This window comes from Sus scrofa, chromosome 9 (genome assembly GCF_000003025.6).
Source record: "Sus scrofa isolate TJ Tabasco breed Duroc chromosome 9, Sscrofa11.1, whole genome shotgun sequence".
In the NCBI taxonomy this organism is placed as follows: Eukaryota; Metazoa; Chordata; class Mammalia; order Artiodactyla; family Suidae; genus Sus; species Sus scrofa.
This window is the reverse complement of record NC_010451.4, coordinates 4,258,178-4,280,933: the sequence shown is the minus strand read 5'-3', so window position 1 is coordinate 4,280,933 and position 22,756 is coordinate 4,258,178. Positions and strand designations below refer to the sequence as shown.

At 44.1% G+C, this 22,756-nt stretch overlaps 3 protein-coding genes across 3 annotated transcripts; all 3 read right to left on the bottom strand.

Annotated features, from left to right (window-relative positions):
* On the bottom strand, window positions 1,457-2,391 carry LOC102165028 (olfactory receptor 52D1-like). Its single transcript, XM_021062224.1, has 2 exons — window positions 2,186-2,391; window positions 1,457-2,129 (listed from the first exon to the last, which is right to left on the bottom strand). Exons 1-2 carry the CDS (start codon window positions 2,389-2,391, stop codon window positions 1,457-1,459), a joined length of 879 nt encoding a protein of 292 aa, XP_020917883.1.
* On the bottom strand, window positions 12,230-13,189 carry LOC100516987 (olfactory receptor 52H1). The gene has a single exon (XM_003129449.2). It carries the CDS (start codon window positions 13,175-13,177, stop codon window positions 12,230-12,232), a length of 948 nt encoding a protein of 315 aa, XP_003129497.1. The 5' UTR covers window positions 13,178-13,189.
* Window positions 21,548-22,495, bottom strand: LOC100516817 (olfactory receptor 52H1-like). The gene has a single exon (XM_003129448.1). It carries the CDS (start codon window positions 22,493-22,495, stop codon window positions 21,548-21,550), a length of 948 nt encoding a protein of 315 aa, XP_003129496.1.

The following is a 22,756-nucleotide window of genomic DNA, read 5'->3' as shown; positions in this document are numbered from 1 at the left end:
CATCCTCTGTGTGACTGCAGGGATGTTAGGGTCTGAAACCTGCATGAATGAGCTCCACCTTACAGATAGAGAAGTGACAAGCCAAGAATCTGTGTCTATATGTTCTCGGGGTGCTGAAAGTGAGCCAAGAAACTCCAGAGAGTTGAGAGCTGGCCAGGAGTCTTGCTGTTATTGTACCAAAGGATTATTTATTTAGAAGGAATCATTTTTGTTGTACAGCAGAAATTATACAGCATTGTAAATCAACTATGTTTCATGAAAACTTTTTGTCTTTTTAGGGCTGCACCTGCGGCATATGGGGTTTCCTGGGTTAGGGGTCAAATTGCAGTTGCAGCTGCTGGCCTGGACCACAGGCACAGCAACGCAGGATGCAAGTCGCATCTGTAGCTCATTCCTGCAGCTTGTGACAATGATGGATACTTAACCCACTGAGCAAGGTGGAGCCTCCACCTGCCCTTCTTAGGAAAGGATCCCAGAGCTTTGGTGAATGCATAGCTCCAAGAAGACACACCCAGGGCTCTGTAGGGCAACCCTTAATGGGAGCTCATACTCTCATCTCGCTTCACAGAGCTCCGCCCTGACTCCCTGCCCAAAGTCGTTCTCCATCAGCTCCCCTGGTCTGGCCCTGCTGTAAGCACAGGGCCCAGAGGAACCACACAGGACCGAGAGATGAAGAGAGGAACAGGTTACAGAACTGAAGCTGCACAGAGTGGGAAACCTACCCAGAATCAGTGTCCCGGCGGATGCTCATGGAACTTTAGGGGGGACAGAAGGAAAGGCAGAGCTTGAAACATGACACCTTTTACTGGGGTCATTTTCCTATATTTTGCCAACGAAATCTTATGAGTAGTATTAGTTGGAAGAGCTGGAGAAGGCTCTGAGCAAGGAGGGGAACTAGCCTAGGGAGGCAACGCAGCACTGGCCACTCTCTTCCCTCCCAGACCAACAAGTCTCCCAAGATGTAGTTGGGAATCACCCACGTCAGAAACCATGTCAGCGTCCAGCCCTGTGCTCTACTTTATTCCGACTGTGACATCTTCCCAGCGCCTCCTGTCTTATCCCCTCCGCAAACGCGGAGTTCTCGCTCAAGGTCCCATCCAGTAACACACCCCCATTCGGAGCCGCTTCTCCGCTCCTCTGGTTCTGGCTGGACGGAGCGCTGAGGAAAGACAAGATCCTGATACCCTGGTTGGGCCCTGGGCTTCCCTGTCCGCCCCAGTCTAGACCAGTGTGCGTGAGCATCTGTGGAGCTCAGTACAGAGTTAGAAAGAGGACGAGTCTCGGAGTCTCCGGCCAGGCTGGGAGAGAGGCCCTCAGCGCCCTGGTGGGACTGGGACTGAAGTGAGCACAGTGCCACCTAGTGGCAGGTGATGGAGATGCCTTGGCGAGAGCTCTGCCCCTATGGGTCCTACTGCCTGGCTTGACTCCAGGAAGCGTGCTGGAGAAAGCAGGGTGTTCATTCATTCCCGGGGGGAGGCCCTCTCAGGCCCCACCCCCCCACTGCCCCCGCCCAGCAGAGCCGAAGCAAGTGCCTGAGCCTCTGAGCAATCTGCTGGGTCTGCGCCCCGTAGACCACGGGGTTGAGGGCAGGGGGCACCACCACGTAGAGGTTAGCCAGCAGGATGTGGATGTGGCCGGGCACCGTGTGGCGGCCGAAACGGTGAGCCAGGAAGGAGAAGAGGGCCGGTGTGTAGAAGAGAGTGATGACACTGGCATGGGCCCCACAGGTGCCCAGGGCCTTGCAGCGGGCCCCATGGGATGGCAGGCGACAGACAGCCCAGAGGATGAGGGCGTAGGAAGCACCTGTGAGCCCTAGATCCAGGGCTGGAGAGAGCAGCATGGTGGCCACTCCGTACCAGAAGTTGGGGCGCGTGTTGCCGCATGCCAGCCAAGCCACGCCCATGTGCTCCCAGTAAGTGTGCGGCAGCGCCCGCCGCCCACAGTAGGACAGTCTCTGGAGCAAGGCCACCGGGGGCGCCACGACACAGTCACCCCGGGTCACAGCAGCCACCGCCGCCACGATGCCCACCACACACTGGGTGAGCAGCGCCCTGTAGCGCAGAGGCTGGCGAATGGCCACGTAGTGGTCCACAGCCATGGCCAGCAGCACTGAGGACTCGGCAATGAAGCTACATGGGCAACAAAGAGCTGGGCTAGGCAGGCCCCAAAGGAGATCTCGCCTGACAGGCCCCAGAGCACAGCCTGAGCTTTGGGCACCGTGGATGTGGCCAGAACCAAGTGGGCAGCTGCCAGAAGCCCCAGCAATTGATACATGGGTGCCTGAAGTGCTTTGTCCGCTGCCACCAGCCCCAGGAGAAGGACATTCCCTGCCAGAGCTGCCATGTACAGCAGGCACATGGGCAGAGAAAGCCAAACCTGCAAGCTCTCCATTCCTGGCACTCCCATCAGGACAAAGGGCCAGGCTCAGAGACCAGCACATTCTGGTTGGCAGCAGGCAGAGAGGGATCCATCACCGTCTCCCAGTCCCTCCTGGCTCTGTCCCTGCGGGGAATAGATGGGGCCTGCTGCTCCTTCTCAGGGGCCTCTGGCTTCTCAGAGCCATTCTCCCGAGAGTGGGTCACACACTGTGTCCTGCCTCCCAGGCTGGAGGGTCGAGGTCGTTTCTCCAGGGACCATCAAAGAAGATACTGCCTGCATCTGGAAGCCTTACCGGAAAGGAGGGCAGAGGGCAGAGAGTTCAGGGAACAAACTCAGACGCCAGATGCTCAGCCTGAGGTTTGTTGGAGGATTTGGGGTGAATCGATGAATTGCTCCCAGTTGGGGTTTAAACAGAATGTGTGGTACCCGCCCTGACTTTGGAAGAGGTGCGAATGAGAGGGCAGTGTGGCAGAGAGTGTCACTTTGTTCTGGTTTCTATTTATTCACACTTTAGCCCAGTGGTTCAAACCCAGAGCCGGCTCTGAGACCGGATCACCCAGTTTCGAGTCCTTGTGCTGCCACAAATAAGCTGTGTGAGTTTGGCCAAGATCCTCAGCTTCTCTGTGCTTCGATTTCCTTATCTCTACATTGTGGATAATAATAAATGCACCTGCTTTACAGGAATATTGTAAAGAGAAAAAAAAATAACATGTGGAAAGCAATTACACAGGGTACAACATTGCCTGAAACACACCAAATGCCCAGCACGTTCAATAGAACTACTGTTATTATCCTCAGCCTCTTATGACTCTTGGAATTCATTCCTCTCGTGGTCTTTTCCTCTGCTTTCTTAGTTCTCAATTTCACAGTCTGTTAAAAAAAAAAAAAAAAAAAAAAAAAAGTCCTTTATTAAGATAAGGCGAGTCAGGGACTAAACCAAGGTGATTTAAAGCAGAATGGTCTTGAGTCTGAAAAAAACAAAAAAGTCTGAAAGGAGAATGAAAAATTCAGATGGGATCTGATTGGATCAAAGAAAGAACATTGTTTGCCAAGAGACCCAAGCAAAGGAGGTTGAACGCAAACTCTTTCCAAATAAAATGAGGAATTTGGTGGCATTGTCTTCTAATGCCGCTGCTATGTGGCTTTGAACCCTTTGCTTAACGCTTCTGACTCCAGTGTCCAGTGACAAGTGGTGTGACTCCCCATAAAGGCGGTTGTGCAGAGTCGGGTAACACGTGCAAATCGCCTGTAAGGATGAGATTCACCCAGAAAAGTCACGATGTTCTCAAGGCTGTGCAACTGGAACGAGTCAGCCTGAGGACACCCTCTGGCTTTCCAAGACCCACACGCGGTAGCCTTTGGACCTTAACCGTAGATATTATTATTTTCATAACATTCCCCCCCTCAAAAAATGCACCCCCTTCCACGTGGAGGTACATAGTAGAATGTAGCAGCGACAGATATTTCACCATGTGTCACCCATAGGTTGTATCTGTTTTTATATTTTTAGAAGAATTTATTTTCTTTTTTCACCGTATTTCTTTTTTAAAAATTAGTATAGTTGATTTACAATGTTGTGTCTGCTTCTGCGGTACCGCGTGGTGACCCAGTCATACCTACATTCATTTTCTCCCGTCATCCCCCATCGTGCTCTATCCAAGAGACTGGACACAGTTCCCTGTGCTATACAGTGGCATTATGTATATATTTTTAGTCTGCAGTTTGAATAAAATTATTTTGTGCTTACATCACTATAGAACAAATTCACGGTTTACCATAAGTAAAAAATATTTTTATGCCGTTGTAAATGCGTTCTTTCAATATTCCTGAATAGTCCAATAACCCCCTTTCATGTTGGACCTGTTCCTTGAGGAGCGTGTGTGTAGACACTCTAAGCTAGAGAGTCTGGCAGCAGTTACCGAGGCATATGGCCCAGAGACTCTCAACAGCAAGTCTGCTGTGCAAGTGAGACAGTTTATTCTAAGGGCTCTGAGAGAGGCATCCCAACTCACTCCTTCTTGTGAGAGCACCTGCCCTAAGCAGGTTGCCCCTTTTCCAACACAACGTAACTACATATTTCAAGGCTACTTAATGATATGGCAGTCCAACTCACAGGACACATAAAGTGGGCAGAGTTCCCTTTTTTTTTTTTTTTTTTTTTTTTTTCTTCTTCTTTTGCTTTTTAGAGCTGCACCCGTAGCATTTGGAAGTTCCCAGGCTACAGGTCGAATTGGAGCTGTAGCCTGCCTACACCACAGTCACAGCAGTGCCAGATCCAAACCGCATCTGCAACCTACACCACAGCTCACAAGAATGCCAGATCCTTAACCCACTGAGCAAGGCCAGGGATGGAACCCGTGTCCTCATGGATACTTGTCAGATTTGTTTCCCCTGAGCCACGACGGGAATTCCTGAAATTCCTGTTTTTGATCAGCTTCCCGGCTATCACACAGTAAAGAAAATAACCTTGAATTTTACACATTAAGTTTTATACAATTCCCCACTCTTCCTATTGCACTAAACACATCATTGAGTTAAGCTTTTATTTTCCAGAGCACGTCTTTAGGTAAACGCTCTGATGTAAGCTCTTTAACCTTGCTGGCTGCTCCTGTGTGTTTACTGTAGTCATCACTGTCCCATCCGAACCTTCCTTTATACCAAACTTAAACCCTAAGCTACATGTGTTCCTATTGTATCCTGCATCGTTTTATATGCAGTTCAGAGTTAGTCAGGAATGTTAGCAAGAATGTAAAATATTTATATATATTTCTTCACATCCCTTTCATGTTCAAATCTCACATACAAAAAAAATAACGATCATGCTACTAACTTCTGTACATTCAAGTTGCAGTTAAAAAAAGAAAGAAGAGGAGTTCCCGTCGTGGCGCAGTGGTTAACGAATCCGACTAGCAACCATGAGGTTGCGGGTTCGGTCCCTACCTTGTTCAGTGGGTTAACGATCCGGCGTTGCCGTGAGCTGTGGTGTAGGTTGCAGACGCGGCTCGGATCCCGCGTTGCTGTGGCTGTGGTGTAGGCCGGCAGCTACAGCTCCGATTCGACCCCTAGCCTGGGAACCTCCATATGCCACGGGAGCGGCCCAAGAAATAGCTAAAAAAATAATAATAATAAAAAATAAATAAAAAAAGAAAGAAGAAACATTGGAGTTCCCTAAAAAGACCAAAAAAAAAAAAAAAAAAAAAAAAAAAAAAAAAACTCAGGAATTTCTGCCAGATAAAGAATGATGGTTATTGCATGGAAAAGTTCTATTAAGGTGTTTGAACTATAGAATGAACTTTGAGGCATTCCTGTCATGGCGCAGCGGAAATGAATCTGACCAGGAACCATGAGGTTGCGGGTTCGATCCCTGGCCGTGCCTAGTGGGTTAAGGCTTCGGTATTGCCCTGAGCTGTGGTGTAGGTTGCAGATTAGGCGTTGCTGTGGCTGTGGTATAGGGGGGCAGCTGTAGCTCCAATTCGACCCCTAGCCTGGGAACCTCCAAATGCTGTGGGTGTGGCCCTAAAAAGACAAAAGACAAAAAATAAATAAGTAAATAAACTTTTAGTGTGTCTCCAAAATAAGAAAACTTTTCATTTCTTAAGAATGTTAATTAGATGGTCAGATTGTCTTATTTCAACATTTTGGTAAAATCTTAACAGTCTTTACACTTTTATGCAACATATTTTCCAACAGTGGATAAACTGTGGAGGCAGATAGAAAAGAAATTTGGAAGATCAGAGTTTCTATAGACTGTTATGACAAATTCCATAAAATAATAATAATTTTCGATAAGTAATGAGCTACTTTTTTGCACATCTGCGGAAGTTATCATTGAATACCTTACGAATTTAATGTGTGTTTTAAATTCTATTTACCCTCAAAACAAAATCCACACATAGCAAATTCAAGGATTTGGAATTATTCCTTTCACAGAAGTATCATTTGAATGAAACTATAAATGTACAGGATAACTTGTTGACCCTGAATACTAATAAAGCACTGAAGATAAAACAATAAAATACAGCATTGTATTTGCCTAATTTTGAAAAAAAATAAAAACAAATGTCCTTGGAATGATGAACTTGTTTCAAAATCATTTCTTCAATTTCTGTTCACAAACCCTTGTCAGGTTTCCCGAGTCCTCATGTTAGCAAAGCAAAACCTAACAAAAGGAACTCACAAGAAATGGTTGAAACATAACGCGTTGCCTACAAAGAACGTCATCAGTGCAGCCTGTTTGGATACATGAACGAAGACAATGCAAGCTCACTTGATATATTAAAACATTTAAACATTTCAATCCATGATATTACCTCAAAAGGTAAACAAAGGCTTTTAATATGAAGTTTTCACTCTCCACTCATAACTTTTGGTTTAATTGCTGAATGACAAAACCTCGCAGTGTAATATAACTTCTCTGCATTAATTACCTATAGGCACTCTTGCAGGCAACAGTGTGTACAATTTCCGGAAGGCTTTTTTTTTTTTCCTACTTTTATTCTGGTTAAACCTATTGTAATATATGCTCTGTCTTTTGAATACAATAAGAGAAACAAGATGTGCATTTGATGTTTATTTTTTAATTTTATTTTTATAATAATTAGTTTAGTACTTTACGAAAGTGTTAATCTACAGTTTGGGGAGATTAAAAAAAATGTGGTGACTCCTCATCCGTAGTTTTTGAAGAACGGTTCTAGAGGCATTTCTCTACGTGTATCCATGTGTGTGCACATCCATATCCGATTCAGTGCTCTCCTTCTGCAGCTGCATCATCTAGTTTTATTATTCTGTGCATTTGAGCTCACTCTTGGGCGTGTCCTCCCAAGTTTAAACTTGGAAAGAAAATAGTAAAAGCCAATCTAAATATATAATCATATCACATTCTTGAATTCAACACTACCAGAAATAATACTCATTGCCTTTTTGACTTTTTTTTTTTTTTTTTTTTTAGGGCCGCACTCATGGCATATGGAAGTTCCTGGGCTATGGGTTTAATCAGAACTGTAGCCCCCAGCCTACACCACAGCCACAGCCACAGCCACCCCAGATCCGAGCCGCGTCTGTGACCTACACTGCAGCTCCCAGCAACGCAGGATCCTTGACTCACTGAGCGAGGACAGGGATCGAACCCATGTCCTCGTGGATACCAGTCAGTTTCGTTTCTGCTGAGACATGATGGGAACGCCAAAATTCATATTTTTATGTCCATCTGACTCCTATGCTTCTCTCTCAATTAAGGTGCAAAAGGAAGTAGAGGATGTGTGATTAATTATCGACTTTTATTTATTCATTTATTTTTAATGATTGACTTTTAAATGCCAATAATAGCATAAGCTGCAGGACTATTTACAAACCTCCTGTGCTGATATTTCAATCAGCTCCCTGCAGCCACTGACGACCGGGTTATGAGCTCCCGAGTTTCTCCCTGCCCAGCCCCCCCAGCCCCTCTGAGCAAAGCGTCATCACGAGGGACCATCCTCCATCCACCTAGGCCGGCAGAACTTTGTAGCACATGGGTTCCCACCCAGACTCCGGCAATCTCTGCTGTCAGGCAGCTCCCATTCCCCTCTTCTTCTTTTTTTTAAAATGATTTTTATTTTTTCCATTTTAGTGGGTTCGCAGTGTTCTGTCAATTTTCTACAGTTTCTGTCAATTTTTATTTTTTCCATTTTAGTGGGTTCGCAGTGTTCTGTCACAGCAAAGTGACCCAGTCTCTCTCTCACACACACACACCTATATACACATTCTTCTATGCAATATATAATACATATTCTTTTATATAATATATTCTTTCATATAATATATTGTGTTTTATATATATATATATACACATTCCTTTTCTCACATTATCCTCCATCATGCTCCATCGCACATGACCAGATATAGTTCCCTGGGCTACACAGCAGGATCTCATTGCTGATCCACTCCAAATGTGGTAATTTGCATCTATTAACCCCAAGCTCCCCCTCCATCCCACTCCCTCCCCCTCCCCCTTGGCAACCGCAAGTCTATTCTCCAAGTCCATGATTTTCTTTTCTGTGGAAAGGTTCCTTTGTGCCAAATATTTAGATTCCAGATGTATATGGTATTTGTCTTTCTCTTTCTGACTTACTTCATTTAGGATGAGAGTCTCTAGTTCCATCCATGTGACTGCAAATGGCATCATTTTGTTCTTTTTATGGCTGAGCAGCATTCCATTGTGTATATATACCACATCTTCTTAATCCATTCATCTGTTGATGGACATTTAAGTTATTTCCATGTCTTGGCTATTGTGAATAGTGCCGCAACGAACATATGGGTGCGTGTATCTTCTTCAAGGTAAGTTTTGTCCAGATATATGCCCAAGAGTGCCATTCCCTTTATTCTTGAGGCTCAGCTTCTTTGTATTTTTTAAGACAATCACGGAAACGAACTCTTCCAGGAAGCTTTCTTTGCCTCCAAGGAAGGATCGAATATGCTTCCCTCGTGCTTCCCTAACGCCTACCCCAATCATTGGGATACACGATCTGAGTAAATTACCTGCCTGGTGACTTGCCCCTTTGCCAGGTTATAAACTTCTTGATTGTAAGCAGGGTGTGTTCTTGCTCCACATCTCTACTCCTAGTCTGTATGCATTTTCTTTCATTGTGGATGCTACTGGACTGGAATCATGACATATGTCACTTATAAATTTATTTAATAATATAAGTTCAAAATGGTAGGTGCAGGACGTAAGACCTCCAACTTCCTCCTTGCTTCCAAGGCAGATGCTGTAAATTTGCACTATTATTTATTTTTAGTAAGCCCTGCATTAGTCTTCTGAATACAGTAATTACATGCAATTGCCATCGGCATATGACATAGAACGTTTACACAGTAGGTGGTCTACATACTTAGGGCAAGTGCCTGGCCGAGGTCGAAGCAAATGCGATGGTGGAGTGAGTAGGGCTAAGAAGCAACAGAAATGGAATCACAAAGATCTAAAGAAAAGTTATACATGGAAAGTCTTAGGGACACATTTCTTGGACCCTACTCTTTGTAGAATACAGATCTAAATTCTGAGTTTAGGAAGATAAAATAAGTCAATTCCCCTATTGATAATGTCTTAATAATTAATATCTAATATAAGATATGGGAATTTGCAAAAAAAGAATAGATGTTGGATAAGACAATGTATGTGTGTGACAGTTTTTTTTTCCTCAGTGTTTCCTGCTGATGTTTTTTATAATCATTTTCTTTTGATCCAACCAGAACATGTAATTTCATTCCTGGTCTGACAATAGAACAGAATATTTGCAACTAGTCTCACCAGCTAGGACAATAAATTTAAACTTGAGGGAAGAGCAAATAGGGGTTAAGCTGTTTTCTCCTCCTGTAAATAGTGAAGCGGTGGGAGGATTTTAAATGACAATGATGAGCGCAAGTCTGAACATGCTGAGTCTGACATGAGACTATCGGTGATAATTAGTGAAAACGCTAACATGAAAGCTCATATCAGAACAGTGTTTGCAGTCTGCAAGCACATTCGACTACCTTCCGCTTGTGATATTAGTACCGACCCGTATGAGGGAGGAGAGCAGACACTGAAATTTACCCGGAAGGTCACACATAAAAACTAAGGTATAGACTTACCAGCAAAGAAGCCGCAAAGCCATAGAAATAAAGGAACTCTCCTGAGAAGTGTAAAAAAAAAAAAATAAATAACAGATAACTGACACAAAGATAGAAGGTGGGAGAAGGAAATGGAGACAGTGCAGGGGATAATCCCTTTGTTGTTTTTTCTGGGTCACTAAGCTTCCAAAAGAGCCATTCATGGGTGTCAGCAAATAACCATGGCTTTGAGGTCCCACCAGGATGAAAGGAGTGTGTACTTTTTTTTTTTTTTTTTTTTTTTTTTTGCTTTCTGTTTTTTGACCAGGCCCTCAGCACGGGGAAGTTTCTGGGCCAGAGATGGAACTTGTGTCATAATAGTGACCTGAGCTGCACCACTGACAACGCCAAGTCCTTAACCTGCTGAGCCACACGGGAACTCCAGAAGAAGTATGTACTTGTAAGTGACCTCAGCTCAGTCTCCATTTACTTACTATTCTTTTAGTAAACTTTCAAAAATATCAGCTCTTAGTCCACATTCTCAGCAAGATTTAAACCATGGGAAAGAGAATGAGATCATGCCCTCTGACATCCGAGGGCATTTTTAGCAAAAGGTGGCACAGAAAGCAGGTCCTGCTCCTCCTCATCTCTCACCTCCTGGGCCCCCTCACTCTGCGCCGGCCACACTGGCCTCAGTTCTGGCCTCAGTTCATGTCAAGCTGTTTCCGGCCCCAGGGCCTTTGCATGTGCTGTTCTTCCCATCATCTTCCTCATCCAGGTTTAGTCCATCATTTTATTTAGCTTTGTTTTTCTATTGCTTATGTTACAATTCGAAAGAAATGTATTAATTTCTTTACTTGCCTCTTGTTTGTCACTCTCCTTGAAAAGTAAGTTCCATGGAAGCAAGGCTGAACCTTTTCCATATTATTCATCTTCATATCCCAAAAGGTTAGAGTATACTATAGCCCAAATACGTAGTATAGCATGTATTCAATAATTTCCAGATGAATAATTTTCAGAAAATTATTGGGAGAACCCTACATTTTCCTTTGATTCCAGCGTACAGTGTTTTCTCAATTCTAAATCTGAAGAAGTCCAGGCGCATCTCACTTTGAATGTGTTACTTCATGGTAGTTTTCCCCTTCTCACCCACACGCCTCACCACAGGAATTTATTTTGTAATTGATTCCCTCTTTTTTTTTTTTTGTCTTTTTTTTTGCTATTTCTTGGGCCGCTCCCGCGGCATATGGAGGTTCCCAGGCTAGAGGTTGAATCAGAGCTGCAGCCACTGGCCTATGCCAGAGCCACAGCAACGCGGGATCCAAGCCGCATCTGCAACCTACACCACAGCTCACGGCAACGCCGGATCGTTAACCCACTGAGCAAGGGCAGGGACCGAACCCGCGACCTCATGGTTCCTAGTCGGATTCGTTAACCACTGCGCCACGACGGGGACTCCTGATTCCCTCTTTTAATCAAGGAAAGACACTATGCAGGTAAGAACTCCGCAAGTCCTCTGGCCAATGGGGTTATTACCATTATTGCTGGTATTGTTTTACTTTAGTACACAAATGAACTGGCTTGAGGTCTCACCATGTATTATGGGAAGTCCAGCCCTTTTCTCAGATCTCCAGTCATTTCGGAGGGTCACGTTCTCCCAGGCTCTCTCTCGGAAGCTCACTTTCTCAAGGTATCTTGGAGCCTAGAAGCAACTTTTTCCTTCCGGCACAGGTGCCAACAACCCTGGTACTGATAAATATATTCTCTCGGTCCCATTGCAGGGCTGCAAAGAGAACTCATTGCTTAAACAGGCTTATACGGAAAGGCTCTTCCCGGTGTGGGGCATGGGACATTTAACAGGAACTATAGAAACAAACACGGACAATAATTAGAACTGATACTATCATAACCATCTCCTAATCCTCTCAGTGAACCTTTTCTCACTGATTATTTTCAGTTTCAGTCTTTCTTCTCTCTCCACGAATGCAAATCTCCATTTCTGCATTTCGACTGCTTTTTTCTATTTAGAGTAACTTGGCTCTCTGTTTTTCTCTCCTTTTTCATCAAGTCCTGTGAAATTTCATAGTCCACAGAGGATCAGGCTGTCAAGGAGTTTTCTATACAGAGAACCATGTCTTTCATGTGGGTCATGCCATTTTCCTAATATGCAAAATCACGTGTAGAGCGCTCTCACTTTAAATAGCATTGGCTTTTGTCAATTTTTTACTACGATAATATACAGTATAAACTTATCCAATCTTTTCCAGTGTTCAGTGGAACACTATTTGGTACCCTTGGTATAAAATAAAATTATGACCTTATCTCTGATCTGCTTGGTCTTTACTCCGTAAACCATGGGGTTGAGGGCAGGTGGGATAACAACGTAGAGGTTGGCAAACATGATGTGGAAAGTGGGGGAGACATTGGGTCCAAAGCGGTGGGCGAGGATAGAGAAAAAGGCAGGTGTATAAAACATGAGGATGACACAGACATGGGACCCACAGGTGCCCAGGGCCTTCTGGCGAGCTTCTTGGGAGGGGAGGCGGAAGACAGCACAGAGGATGAGGACGTAGGAGACAGCAATGAGGACCACATCTGAGACGACCGTCATGATGGGAACACAAAAGCCATACCAGATATTGACGGCGATGTCGGCACAGGCCAGCCGGGCGACACCGATGTGCTCACAGTACGTGTGGGGTATGATGCGTGTTCTGCAGAAAGGCAGGCGGGTGAGCAAGAATACGACTGGCAAGATGATGCAGAAGCTTCGAAAGGAGATTCCCACAGCAATCTTGATGATGGTCTTGGGGGTCAAGATAGTGTTGTACCTCAGGGGAGAACAGATGGCCACATAGCGGTCAAACGCCATGGCCATCAGGATGGCTGAATCCAGGACGAAGCTACAGTGGATGAAGAACATTTGGGTAAGGCACCCTGGGAATGTGATCTCTCGGGCCCCAAGCCAAAAGATACTGAGTGTTTTAGGAACACCAGCTGTGGACAAGATGAGGTCAGTTGTGGCCAGCATGGACAGAAAGAAGAACATGGGTTCATGAAGGCTACGCTCCACCACAATGAGGTAGAGAAGGATGCAGTTTCCCACCACAGCCACAATGTAGATGATACAGAAGGGGATCCCAATCCATACATGAGCCTGCTCCAGACCTGGGATGCCCATGAGAATGAAGGATCCTGGGTTGGAACTGCTCAGGTTGAAAATGACCATGGTGGATCAGGATGGCACAAGTCCTGGAAGCTGAGGACAGAGGGTGGTAAAGTTAGGGTCACTTGAGTCACTCTCACTTCAAACCACTCATCATTACTCACCCCTAAAAATAAGGTGACTTTGCTTTATTTCATCCACTTCTTATAGTTTTCAGAGTACAAGTCTTTTGTCTCAGTAGGTAGGTTTATTCCTAGGGATTTGTTCTTTGTGATGCAATGATAAATGTGATTGTTTCCCTAGTTTCTCTTGATCATCTTTCATTGTTAGTATATAAAAATGCAGTACATGTCTATGCATTCATTTTGCATCCTGCAAATTTACCAAACGCATTGATGAGCTCTAACAGTTTTCTGGTAGTATCTTTGGGATTTTCTGTGTATAGTATCTTGTCATCTGCAAACAGTGACAGTTTTACTTCTTCCCTTCCAATTCGTATTCATTTTCTTCTCTGACTATACTACAAAGCTACAGTCATCAAAACATCATAGTACTGGCATAGAAATATAGATCAGTGGAACAGGATAGAAAGCCCAGAGTTAAACCCACACCCCTACAGTCAACTAGTCTATGAAAAAGGAGGCAAGAATATACAATGGAGAAAAGGCAGTCCCTTCAATAAGTGGTTCTGGGAAAACTGGACAGCTACATGCAAAACAATGGAATTAGAACACTTTCTAACACCATACGCAAAAATAAACTCAAGATGATTTAGAGACCTAAATGTAAGACCAGAGATCATAAAACTCTTAGAGGAAAACATAGACAGAACACTATTTCACATAAATCTCAATAATATCATCTCAGATCCACCTTCTAAAGTCATGAAAATAAAAGCAAAAATAAACCTAATTTAATTTAAGGTCCTAATGGGACCTAATTAAACTTAAAACTTTTTGCACAGAAACAGAAAGCATAAACAAAACAAAAAGACCACCCACAGAATTGGAGAAAATATTTGCAAGTGAAGCGACTGAGAGGGGATTAATCTCCAAAATATACAAATACTTCCTGCAGTTCAATATCAAAAAAACAAACAACCTGATGGGCAGAAGATCTAAACAGATAATTCTCCAAAGAAGACATGCAGATGGCCAAAAACATATGAAAAGATGCTCAACATCACCCAGTCCAGGATAAATGCAAATCAAAACTACTATGAGGTAACACCTTACACCAGCCAGAATGGATGGCCATCATCAAAAGGTCTACAAACAGTAATTGCTGGAGAGGGTGTGGAGAAAAGGGAACCCTATTGCACTGTTGGTGGGAATGTCAATTGGTGTAATCACTCTGCAAGACAGTATGTACATCCCTCAAAAAGCTAAAATGGAACTACATTATGATCCAGCAATCCCACTCCTAGCACTTATCCAGCCTTTGCCAGGCAGCTTTCCATATTGGCATCAATCCCTGATTTCTTTATGCAGTATATCCCTGATACAACTTAACAATTTACAGGGCCTAATTTTCCTGGGTTGGTGGGTTTTAGTCTGTATGACTTTATGGACATAGTTGATTCATATAGGATTGCTCTGTCATTGCTGAATATCAGTCTCTGCCCCAGGGCAGTCATTCACTCTTTTCAAGCTACCTGGCGACTGCGCTCCTTAGATTGTGAGATCTACACTCCTTTTCCCTTCAAACACCCAATTCATTTCAACAAACTCTTCCTGAGTTACTACACTCTGCTGGAACACAGGTGTCATTTAAATTTAAATTTTAAATGCTTCTATAGTCAAGGCTCGTGAGTCCTTCTTCCTCCAAAAAGATAGTTTTCTATCTTTCTTTACAGTCTGCTGTTGTGTAATATCCTAATCCCTTGGACTGAAGAACACCAGTGGTCAAGATTTCTGTCCGAAAGAAGAGTTATGTCTCTGTAAGTACATATTCTGTTGGATAGACACACATACTCTAGGACACATAGTCTCTTAGATACACAGAGAGAGAGAGAGAGAGAGAGGGAGCTTATTAGTCGTGAGTATCTCAAGCATATCTTGATCTATACTTTCATTCTTTCCTGTATTTTACCATCATGTATTTACCCACCATAATCTTCCACAAACATCAACTCCTCTTCCCACTCTCTCTCTTACACACACATACACACCTGCAAACGTGTGTGCACATACACTCACATGCATATACCCTGCACACACATGCACAAGGAAAACACATAGAAAATATTCCATGACTGAATCGTGTCATTGCCATTTTCTTTGCAAGGTCCCCACATCTTGACTCTGAGGGTTAATCTTTTAAAGACAAGTTCTTGAGATTTTTGGCATTTGCAGCAACGTGGATGGACTTGGAGGGCATCGTGCTCAGTGAAATCAGTCAGAGAAAGACAAATACCGTACATCACTTACACGTGCAATCGAAAAACATGTACAACCAACTAGTGACTATAACAGAACAGAAACACACACATATACAGAGAACGAACAGGTGGTTACCAGTGGAGAGAGAGGGAAGGGGTGTCATAGGGGTAGGGGGTGGGCGGTATTAGGTATTAGGCGGTATTTATAAGCTATAAAACTATAAAACACAGGGAATACAGGCCATATTTTGAAAGAACTGAAAATTGAGTGTAACCTTTAAAAATTGTATTAAAAAATGATTCCCTTCCCAGATGGGACAAAGGCGGGCTGTTCCCTTTAGACCAGGAGAGGAGGGGAGGGGTGAGAGGAGGCTGAGCAGCAGATTCTCATTTGCTGGACAGGGCTGTTTGTGACTCAGCTGCTCAAGTCATGAATAAGGAACATTATGCACACACAAAATGACTAGGTTCTTAAAGTTCCCTCCTTCTCCAGGAATGCATCCACACAGAAAGTGATTTACAATCCTGACAGAACCAACCACACAGCAAGGCCAGGGACTCCCAAGTTCATAGCTAAGAGGAAGCTTGTGATGCCCACGTAGCCCGGATTCCAACCCGGCAAGGCCAACCCTGGTGTTCACTCCATCTGCACCCTCACTGTTCATCATATTCTTATTCTTAGACCCAGATCACCGTACCTTCCACCTCCCAGGCCGACACTTAGTGTCTCCGCTCTTCTGCTTTTGCTAAAGAGAAACTAAATGTTCTTTTCTTTCCGACCTTCTCTTGTCTGTAAATAAAATCGTGTTCCTGACAGCCACCCCAGGTGCCTCTGTAATTCCTACGGCCTGGGCTCTGGGAACTCAGGGCAGAGCTCCGACGGCGGGCCACAGTCCAGCCCTTTATAGCTGAGTAGCTGTGTTCCCTGGACGCGCCGTCATCCAGGCCTCTTATCCACTGGGGGCCTAGAATTCACCTGTTACCTACAGGGGCGATCTGATTAGGCTGTGCAGCCTTTGAGTGGTGAAGCCCTCTTGTGCTCTGCTCACTCACTTAAACAATACGTGACATCAACACTCTGAAATCATATGCTCTGAATCCCAGCTCTTCCAGCTTGTCTGAAGTCATCTTTTATTTGTACGTATGAGAGGAAAGGTCTTCTATAGTTTTTGTATTTTCATGAGGTCAAGTACAACAGATTTATAAACACGCACATGGGCACGCAGAGTGAAATCTGAGGCTAGTCACTCTACAGTCAGACAAATCCACAATGTGGGGCGAGCTGCAAAACAGTCTGGTATTTTCCATGAGTTGGTGCTATTAAAAAAGGACAGGGTATTGGAGGAGGAAAGTACTTTCCTAAATTAGAGTAAATTTAAAACAAGGAACAACCAAATGTAATTCTGGATGGACTTTGTTTAAATAACCCAGGATTAGAAGATAACATATAATTGGGGAAAATTAAATACGAGCGAGGTCTAAACAAGGAGAATAAGGACTTCCACAGTTAAATCTTAAAAAAAATTAAAAAATAAATATGAACTAGGTCTTAGATAATATGAATTAATTAGTACTGATTTTATTAAATGTGATTTTTATATTATGATGAATGCAAACACACACACATGCACAGGTCCCTGTAATATCTCAATAAAACATTGGCATAGTGTATGCACTGTATGCAGTGGAGCCACAGGGCTACGCACTTTAATCGCAATTCTATAATTTACTGTCTGTCCGAATTTGGTCAAGCTTACATGGACTATATATGATCCCTGAATTCCTCATTTTTTGAGAAAGGCCTAAAACATCGAATTAGTTATTTTCAGGACAAAAGAGGACACGCCCCCAAACTACCCCTTAGTGTGGTGTCTGAAACATAGTGAGCATATAATTAGTTTTATCCTTTATCTCAGATTATATTTTTATATCATCTGTGTTTTCACAAGCATCAGACCACACAGTGAAAAAGAGAACAGAAATAGACAGAAGTATAAAAAATAACAAGACCACCTGCATACTTAAATCCACTCCCCAGTTGAGTCTATGGGTCCTTGTCACATATCTGTCAAAAATTCCCAGAACAGCACTTTCCATGGCCACTCCTTTTTTTTTTTTGGCTGCACCCACGGCATAAGGAATTTCCCAGGACAGGGATTGAATCCAAACCACAGCTGTGACCTCTGCTGCAGCTGTTGCAAGGCCAAATCCTAAACCCACTGCCTCAGGCTGGGGATAGAACCCGTGCCACTGCAGAGACAACCCCAGATCTTTAACCTGCTGGGCGACAGTGGGAACTCCCAGCCATGGCCTTTCTTAAGCCAGCTGTGCAATTGCTTATCTGATCATTTGGCACTGAGTTCATGGAGCCCGTGTCCCAGTACAGGTCACCTTGACCTCCGCTAATAAGTGACAGTGCTCAGGAAAGGACGTTATGGGGCTCAGACCATGGCTCCTGGAAAACGGGGCCCTGAGCTTTTTCCACCCACCCTTTCTTTCTCTGCAAATCCTAGTCCCAGCCAAGCCCCTTCAAACAGCCCGCACTCACCTAGTCTTGGGAATGGGGCCAATGGGCAGCAGAAGGATTGTGGTGAGAGACACAGAATATCTGCGAGAGGGGCAGACGCACCCAAAAAATAAGTGGCGGTGAAAAGAAGGAACAGTTAGACAGACTGATCCCCTGCTGATTTATTGATTTTTTTCTCCTGGACGTCATTCACTGTGGGAAAGAAATAAATGGGCCTGAGGGGCCCCCGCACCCTCTCTTCTCACTCTCAGGGGACAAGAAGAAAGAAGAAGTTTTGTGATAGCCCCCATGTCTCACGATTATGTAATAGGACCAAAAAATTAGGACAGTGCTTGTGAAAATGCTTAGCACCCCAGCAGGTTCACGGTGCACCTGCCTTAGGAATTACACGGCCCCTTCAGGAGGGTCTCCTACTGCCCTTCAGAGTGAGGCCCTGACATCTGCGTGCAAGAGCTCTGCGGGGGGGGGGGGGGTGCGGGCCCCTCCTTTTCCCTAGAGGACCAGTATAAAGGTGGATGAGAGCATGCAAACCAGAAAACAGGAACGTTGGTTGGCACTGAGGTCAGAGTGAATGAATCGTGGCCAGTATTTCCTCTGCGGGGCTATGTGAGAATGGGCCTGTGGGCATCAAAATGCCTCTTGGGAACATCTTTGGCTACACATCCCACTTGTGGTCAACACCACTGTGTCCCAAACCACAGTCACTACCCCCTAAAGCTATGCGTTCAAGGCTCCCACGCTCAGCCCATGTCAACCTCACCAGTCACATGCAGTTTTTTCAACCACAGTGTATTGCTCTTCCCTCTGAAATATCTCCTGAATCCGCTGTCTATTTCCATAGCCTGGGGCAATAAAAATAGTATTTTAGGGACTCAGGGAATGATTTCCATTGGATTCATATAGAAATACTATTAATATTAATATTATTATACTCATTTCAAAATGCAAGTCTCACTGCTCCATTGCTACTATGCAGATAACAATTTGTTTCCCTTGAAATTGTTACTTTTAAAACAAAGACCCAGAGATTCAATGATTAAAGAATGAAAGTGAGCATTTCCTGATGCCGCCTCTCATATTTTGTGCATGTGAACTGGGCCCCTGTCAATTGCTTGGACTCCCGTTTAGGTGTGTGTACAGCATATGGAATCAGAGCTGCTTCTCAAGGACCAGGTAGCCCCATGGAAATATGTTTTTTTGGTCCAGTTCTCACTGAAGGTGGCTTTTCCTTTTCTTCAGGCAGGTGACGGGTCAAAACAGGCTGCCCACCTGTGAAGGGTTATCGTGCACATGAGAGGGCAGGATAGGGTGGCCGTTAAATCCAGTGGCCACTCCCCCCACCACCCCCAAAACGATCACAAACCCTGTCCCAAGACATAAGACATAGGAATAATATTTTATAGCACAATTCAGAGCTTTGTTGCCACGTGCTTAAAACTCCTCAGCTTTCCATTTTTCCTGGAATATTAAACTCCTGAAAATAACCTAGATTGTTCTGTCGTCTTCAATCTCACCTTCTCGTCTCCCTCTCCCTAAACCCACCCCGCCCCCTCAGTTTCCAGGTCTCTTAATGCACTGAGCCTTTTCTCAGCTCTGGGTCTTTACATGTTCTAATACCTCAGGCTTTTTTCCAAAAATAAGCAGACCACGGTTTTTTCATCCATACATGTTTGCTTGTCTTTTTTCCAGCTTTATTGAGGTATAACTGACAAAGAAAACTGGATATATTTAAAGCGTATGCCATGACGATTTGATCTAGATATGCATGGTAAATTACTTACCACAACACATAATTTACACACCCATCCTGTCACACATTTACTGTGTGTAAGTGCATGTGCGTGTATGTGTGTGTTCACTCCATCTGCTCCCTCACTGTCCATCATATTCATCTTTATTCTGTTCCATTGATCCACGTGCCTGTTTTTATGCTCTTCTATAATCACCATATTGTTTTGATTCCTATTAATTTGTAACATAGTTTGAAATCAGCAAGTGTGATGCTGCCAGCTTTGTGCATCTTTTGTGAGATTGCTTTGAATCTTCAGATCTCTGGGGGCTCCACACAAATTTTAAGATTACTTTTTCTATATCTATGAAAAATGCCGTTGGACTTTCGACAGGAATTGCATTAAGTCTGCAGATTGCTTTGGGTCATGTGAGCATTTGTACAGTATTAATTCTCCCAATCCAAGACGTTTCCATGTACTGATACCCCTACTTTTAGAGTATCTGCTTTATATCATTTCACTTTTATGGAAGATTTTATTAGTAACTATTTACACCAATGGAAAGAAAGCTGAAGAGAATGATAGCTTTTATGAAAAAAGATGAAAAGCAAAAAAAAAAAAAAAGTCAGCCTTTGTTTTTCAACCAGCTGTTATAGAGGCAGTGCACACCCAGAGCTGCTAAAGTGGCATCACCAAACTCCTTCCCTGGGAACTACCCTCAGCATCTCAGCATCAAGCCCTCAGAGCCTGGAACTATGTCAGGGATCCTTTATGCATTCTATCAATTTATTTTATGCATCCATCAGCAAGATGTGTCCTAAGGTAATTTTTGCTTTACACCGTTTTGACTTATGAAAGGTTTCATAAGAACGCTCTATTTTAGGGTAATGGAGCAACCTGAATTTGTTTATTGTTCATTCCCTTTATCAATGTCTTAGAGTTTTCAGTGTATAGGTCTCTCATCTCCTCTGCCTGGATCATAACACCCTCCCTTCCCTAATTGACTGACTTCTCATGATTTCCATTTTTCATAGAAAAATTGCAATTTCTTTCAGGCAGGGATTTCCTGAACACCTAATCTGATGTTTTGTTCTGATAGCCTCTCTCCAAAGGCACTGCTTTTAACATTTTGGTTTGTTTCTGTCTGTCGTAAAACATCTCCTTTGGCTTTCTCAGGAGTGAGTGAAAAATGATCTTTGGATTTCATCATTGGTTTTTCCATCCTCAGTCCAAAATAAACACCTGCACCGTGAGTTTAATAACTTGATAATTATTTGCCATTCATGCCTTAAATGAACATTACATGCCCCCAGTACCTGCCAGAATGTATACTTGATGATGTGCAGACATGCATTGAAGTAACCAAAGTAAAAATTCAGAACCTCACAGAGCCATCAGGCTAGAAACGTCTTATGCTATTATGATACATAAGCTACTCTGATGTATAAATCTGCAAAAAAAATCGGATTATTTAGAAACATATTTATAAAGAAAAAGAGATACTGATCACTTTATTTTCATTTAAAATTTTGTATTACCCTAGAGCACTCAACAGGAATTGCAATTTTTCAGTTTCTGGAAATAATGTGTTATGTAAATAACACATTATATATATATATAAATATAAATATGTATAACACATTATATATATAACACATTATATATATATATATATATATAATTTCCTAGACTAAAATTTTAACTTCTTTGTGACTGAAGCGGCAGAAAAGACTTCTGCCTAAAATAACTAAGAGGTCAAAACTGCAGTCCCCTGCCTCCTAGACCTCAGGCAGACATCAATAGGACTTCTTAGGAAAGAGCAGAAGAATGACTTTGTCTCGGATCTGCTTGGTCTTCACTCCGTAGACGGCAGGGTTGAGGGCAGGTGGGATGATGACATAGAGGTTGGCAAACACGATGTGAAAGCCACGAGGGACATTCTGTCCAAAGCGATGAGCAAGGATGGAGAAGAACGCTGGGATGTAGAACATGAGGATGACACAGACGTGGGACCCGCAGGTGCCCAGGGCCTTCTGGCGAGCTTCTTGGGAGGGGAGGCGGAAGACAGCACAGAGGATGAGGACGTAGGAGACAGCAATGAGGACCACATCTGAGACGACCGTCATGATGGGGACACAAAAGCCATACCAGATATTGACGGCGATGTCGGCACAGGCCAGCCGGGCGACACCGATGTGCTCACAGTACGTGTGAGGGATGGCACGTGTCCCGCAGAAGGGGAGACGATGTGCAAGGAAAACACATGGGACAATAACACAGAAGCTTCTCAAGAAGATTCCCACAGCCATTTTGACAGTGGTCTTGGGGGTTAGAATAGTGGTGTATCTCAAGGGCGAGCAGATGGCCACGTAGCGGTCAAATGCCATGGCCATCAGGATGGCCGAGTCCAGAACAAAGCTGTAGTGCAGAAAGAATAATTGTGTGAGACAGCCAGGAAAACTGATTTTCTGGGGACCCAACCAGAAGATGCTAAGAGTTTTGGGGACGCAGGTGGTAGACAATACAAGATCAGTAACAGCCAGCATAGCAAGGAAAAAGAACATGGGTGCATGAAGACTGTGCTCCACTGCAATGAGGTAGAGAAGGATGCTGTTACCCACGATGGCCACGAGATAGATGAGGCAGAACGGGATGCTGATCCAGACGTGGTACGGCTCAAGTCCAGGGATGCCCAAGAGAGTGAAGGAGGCCGTGTTGGGGCCAGTCAGGTTGTCCACGGCCATGGAGAGCGGATGCATAGCTTCTGTGTCCTAAAACAAACTGTATGCAATGGACATTAGAAAACATAGGGGGAGTTCCCGTCGTGGCGCAGTGGTTAACGAATCCGACTAGGAACCATGAGGTTGCAGGTTCGGTCCCTGCCCTTGCTCAGTGGGTCGACGATCCGGCGTTGCCGTGAGCTGTGGTGTAGGTTGCAGACGTGGCTCGGATCCCGCGTTGCTATGGCTCTGGCGTAGGCCAGTGGCTACAGCTCCGATTCAACC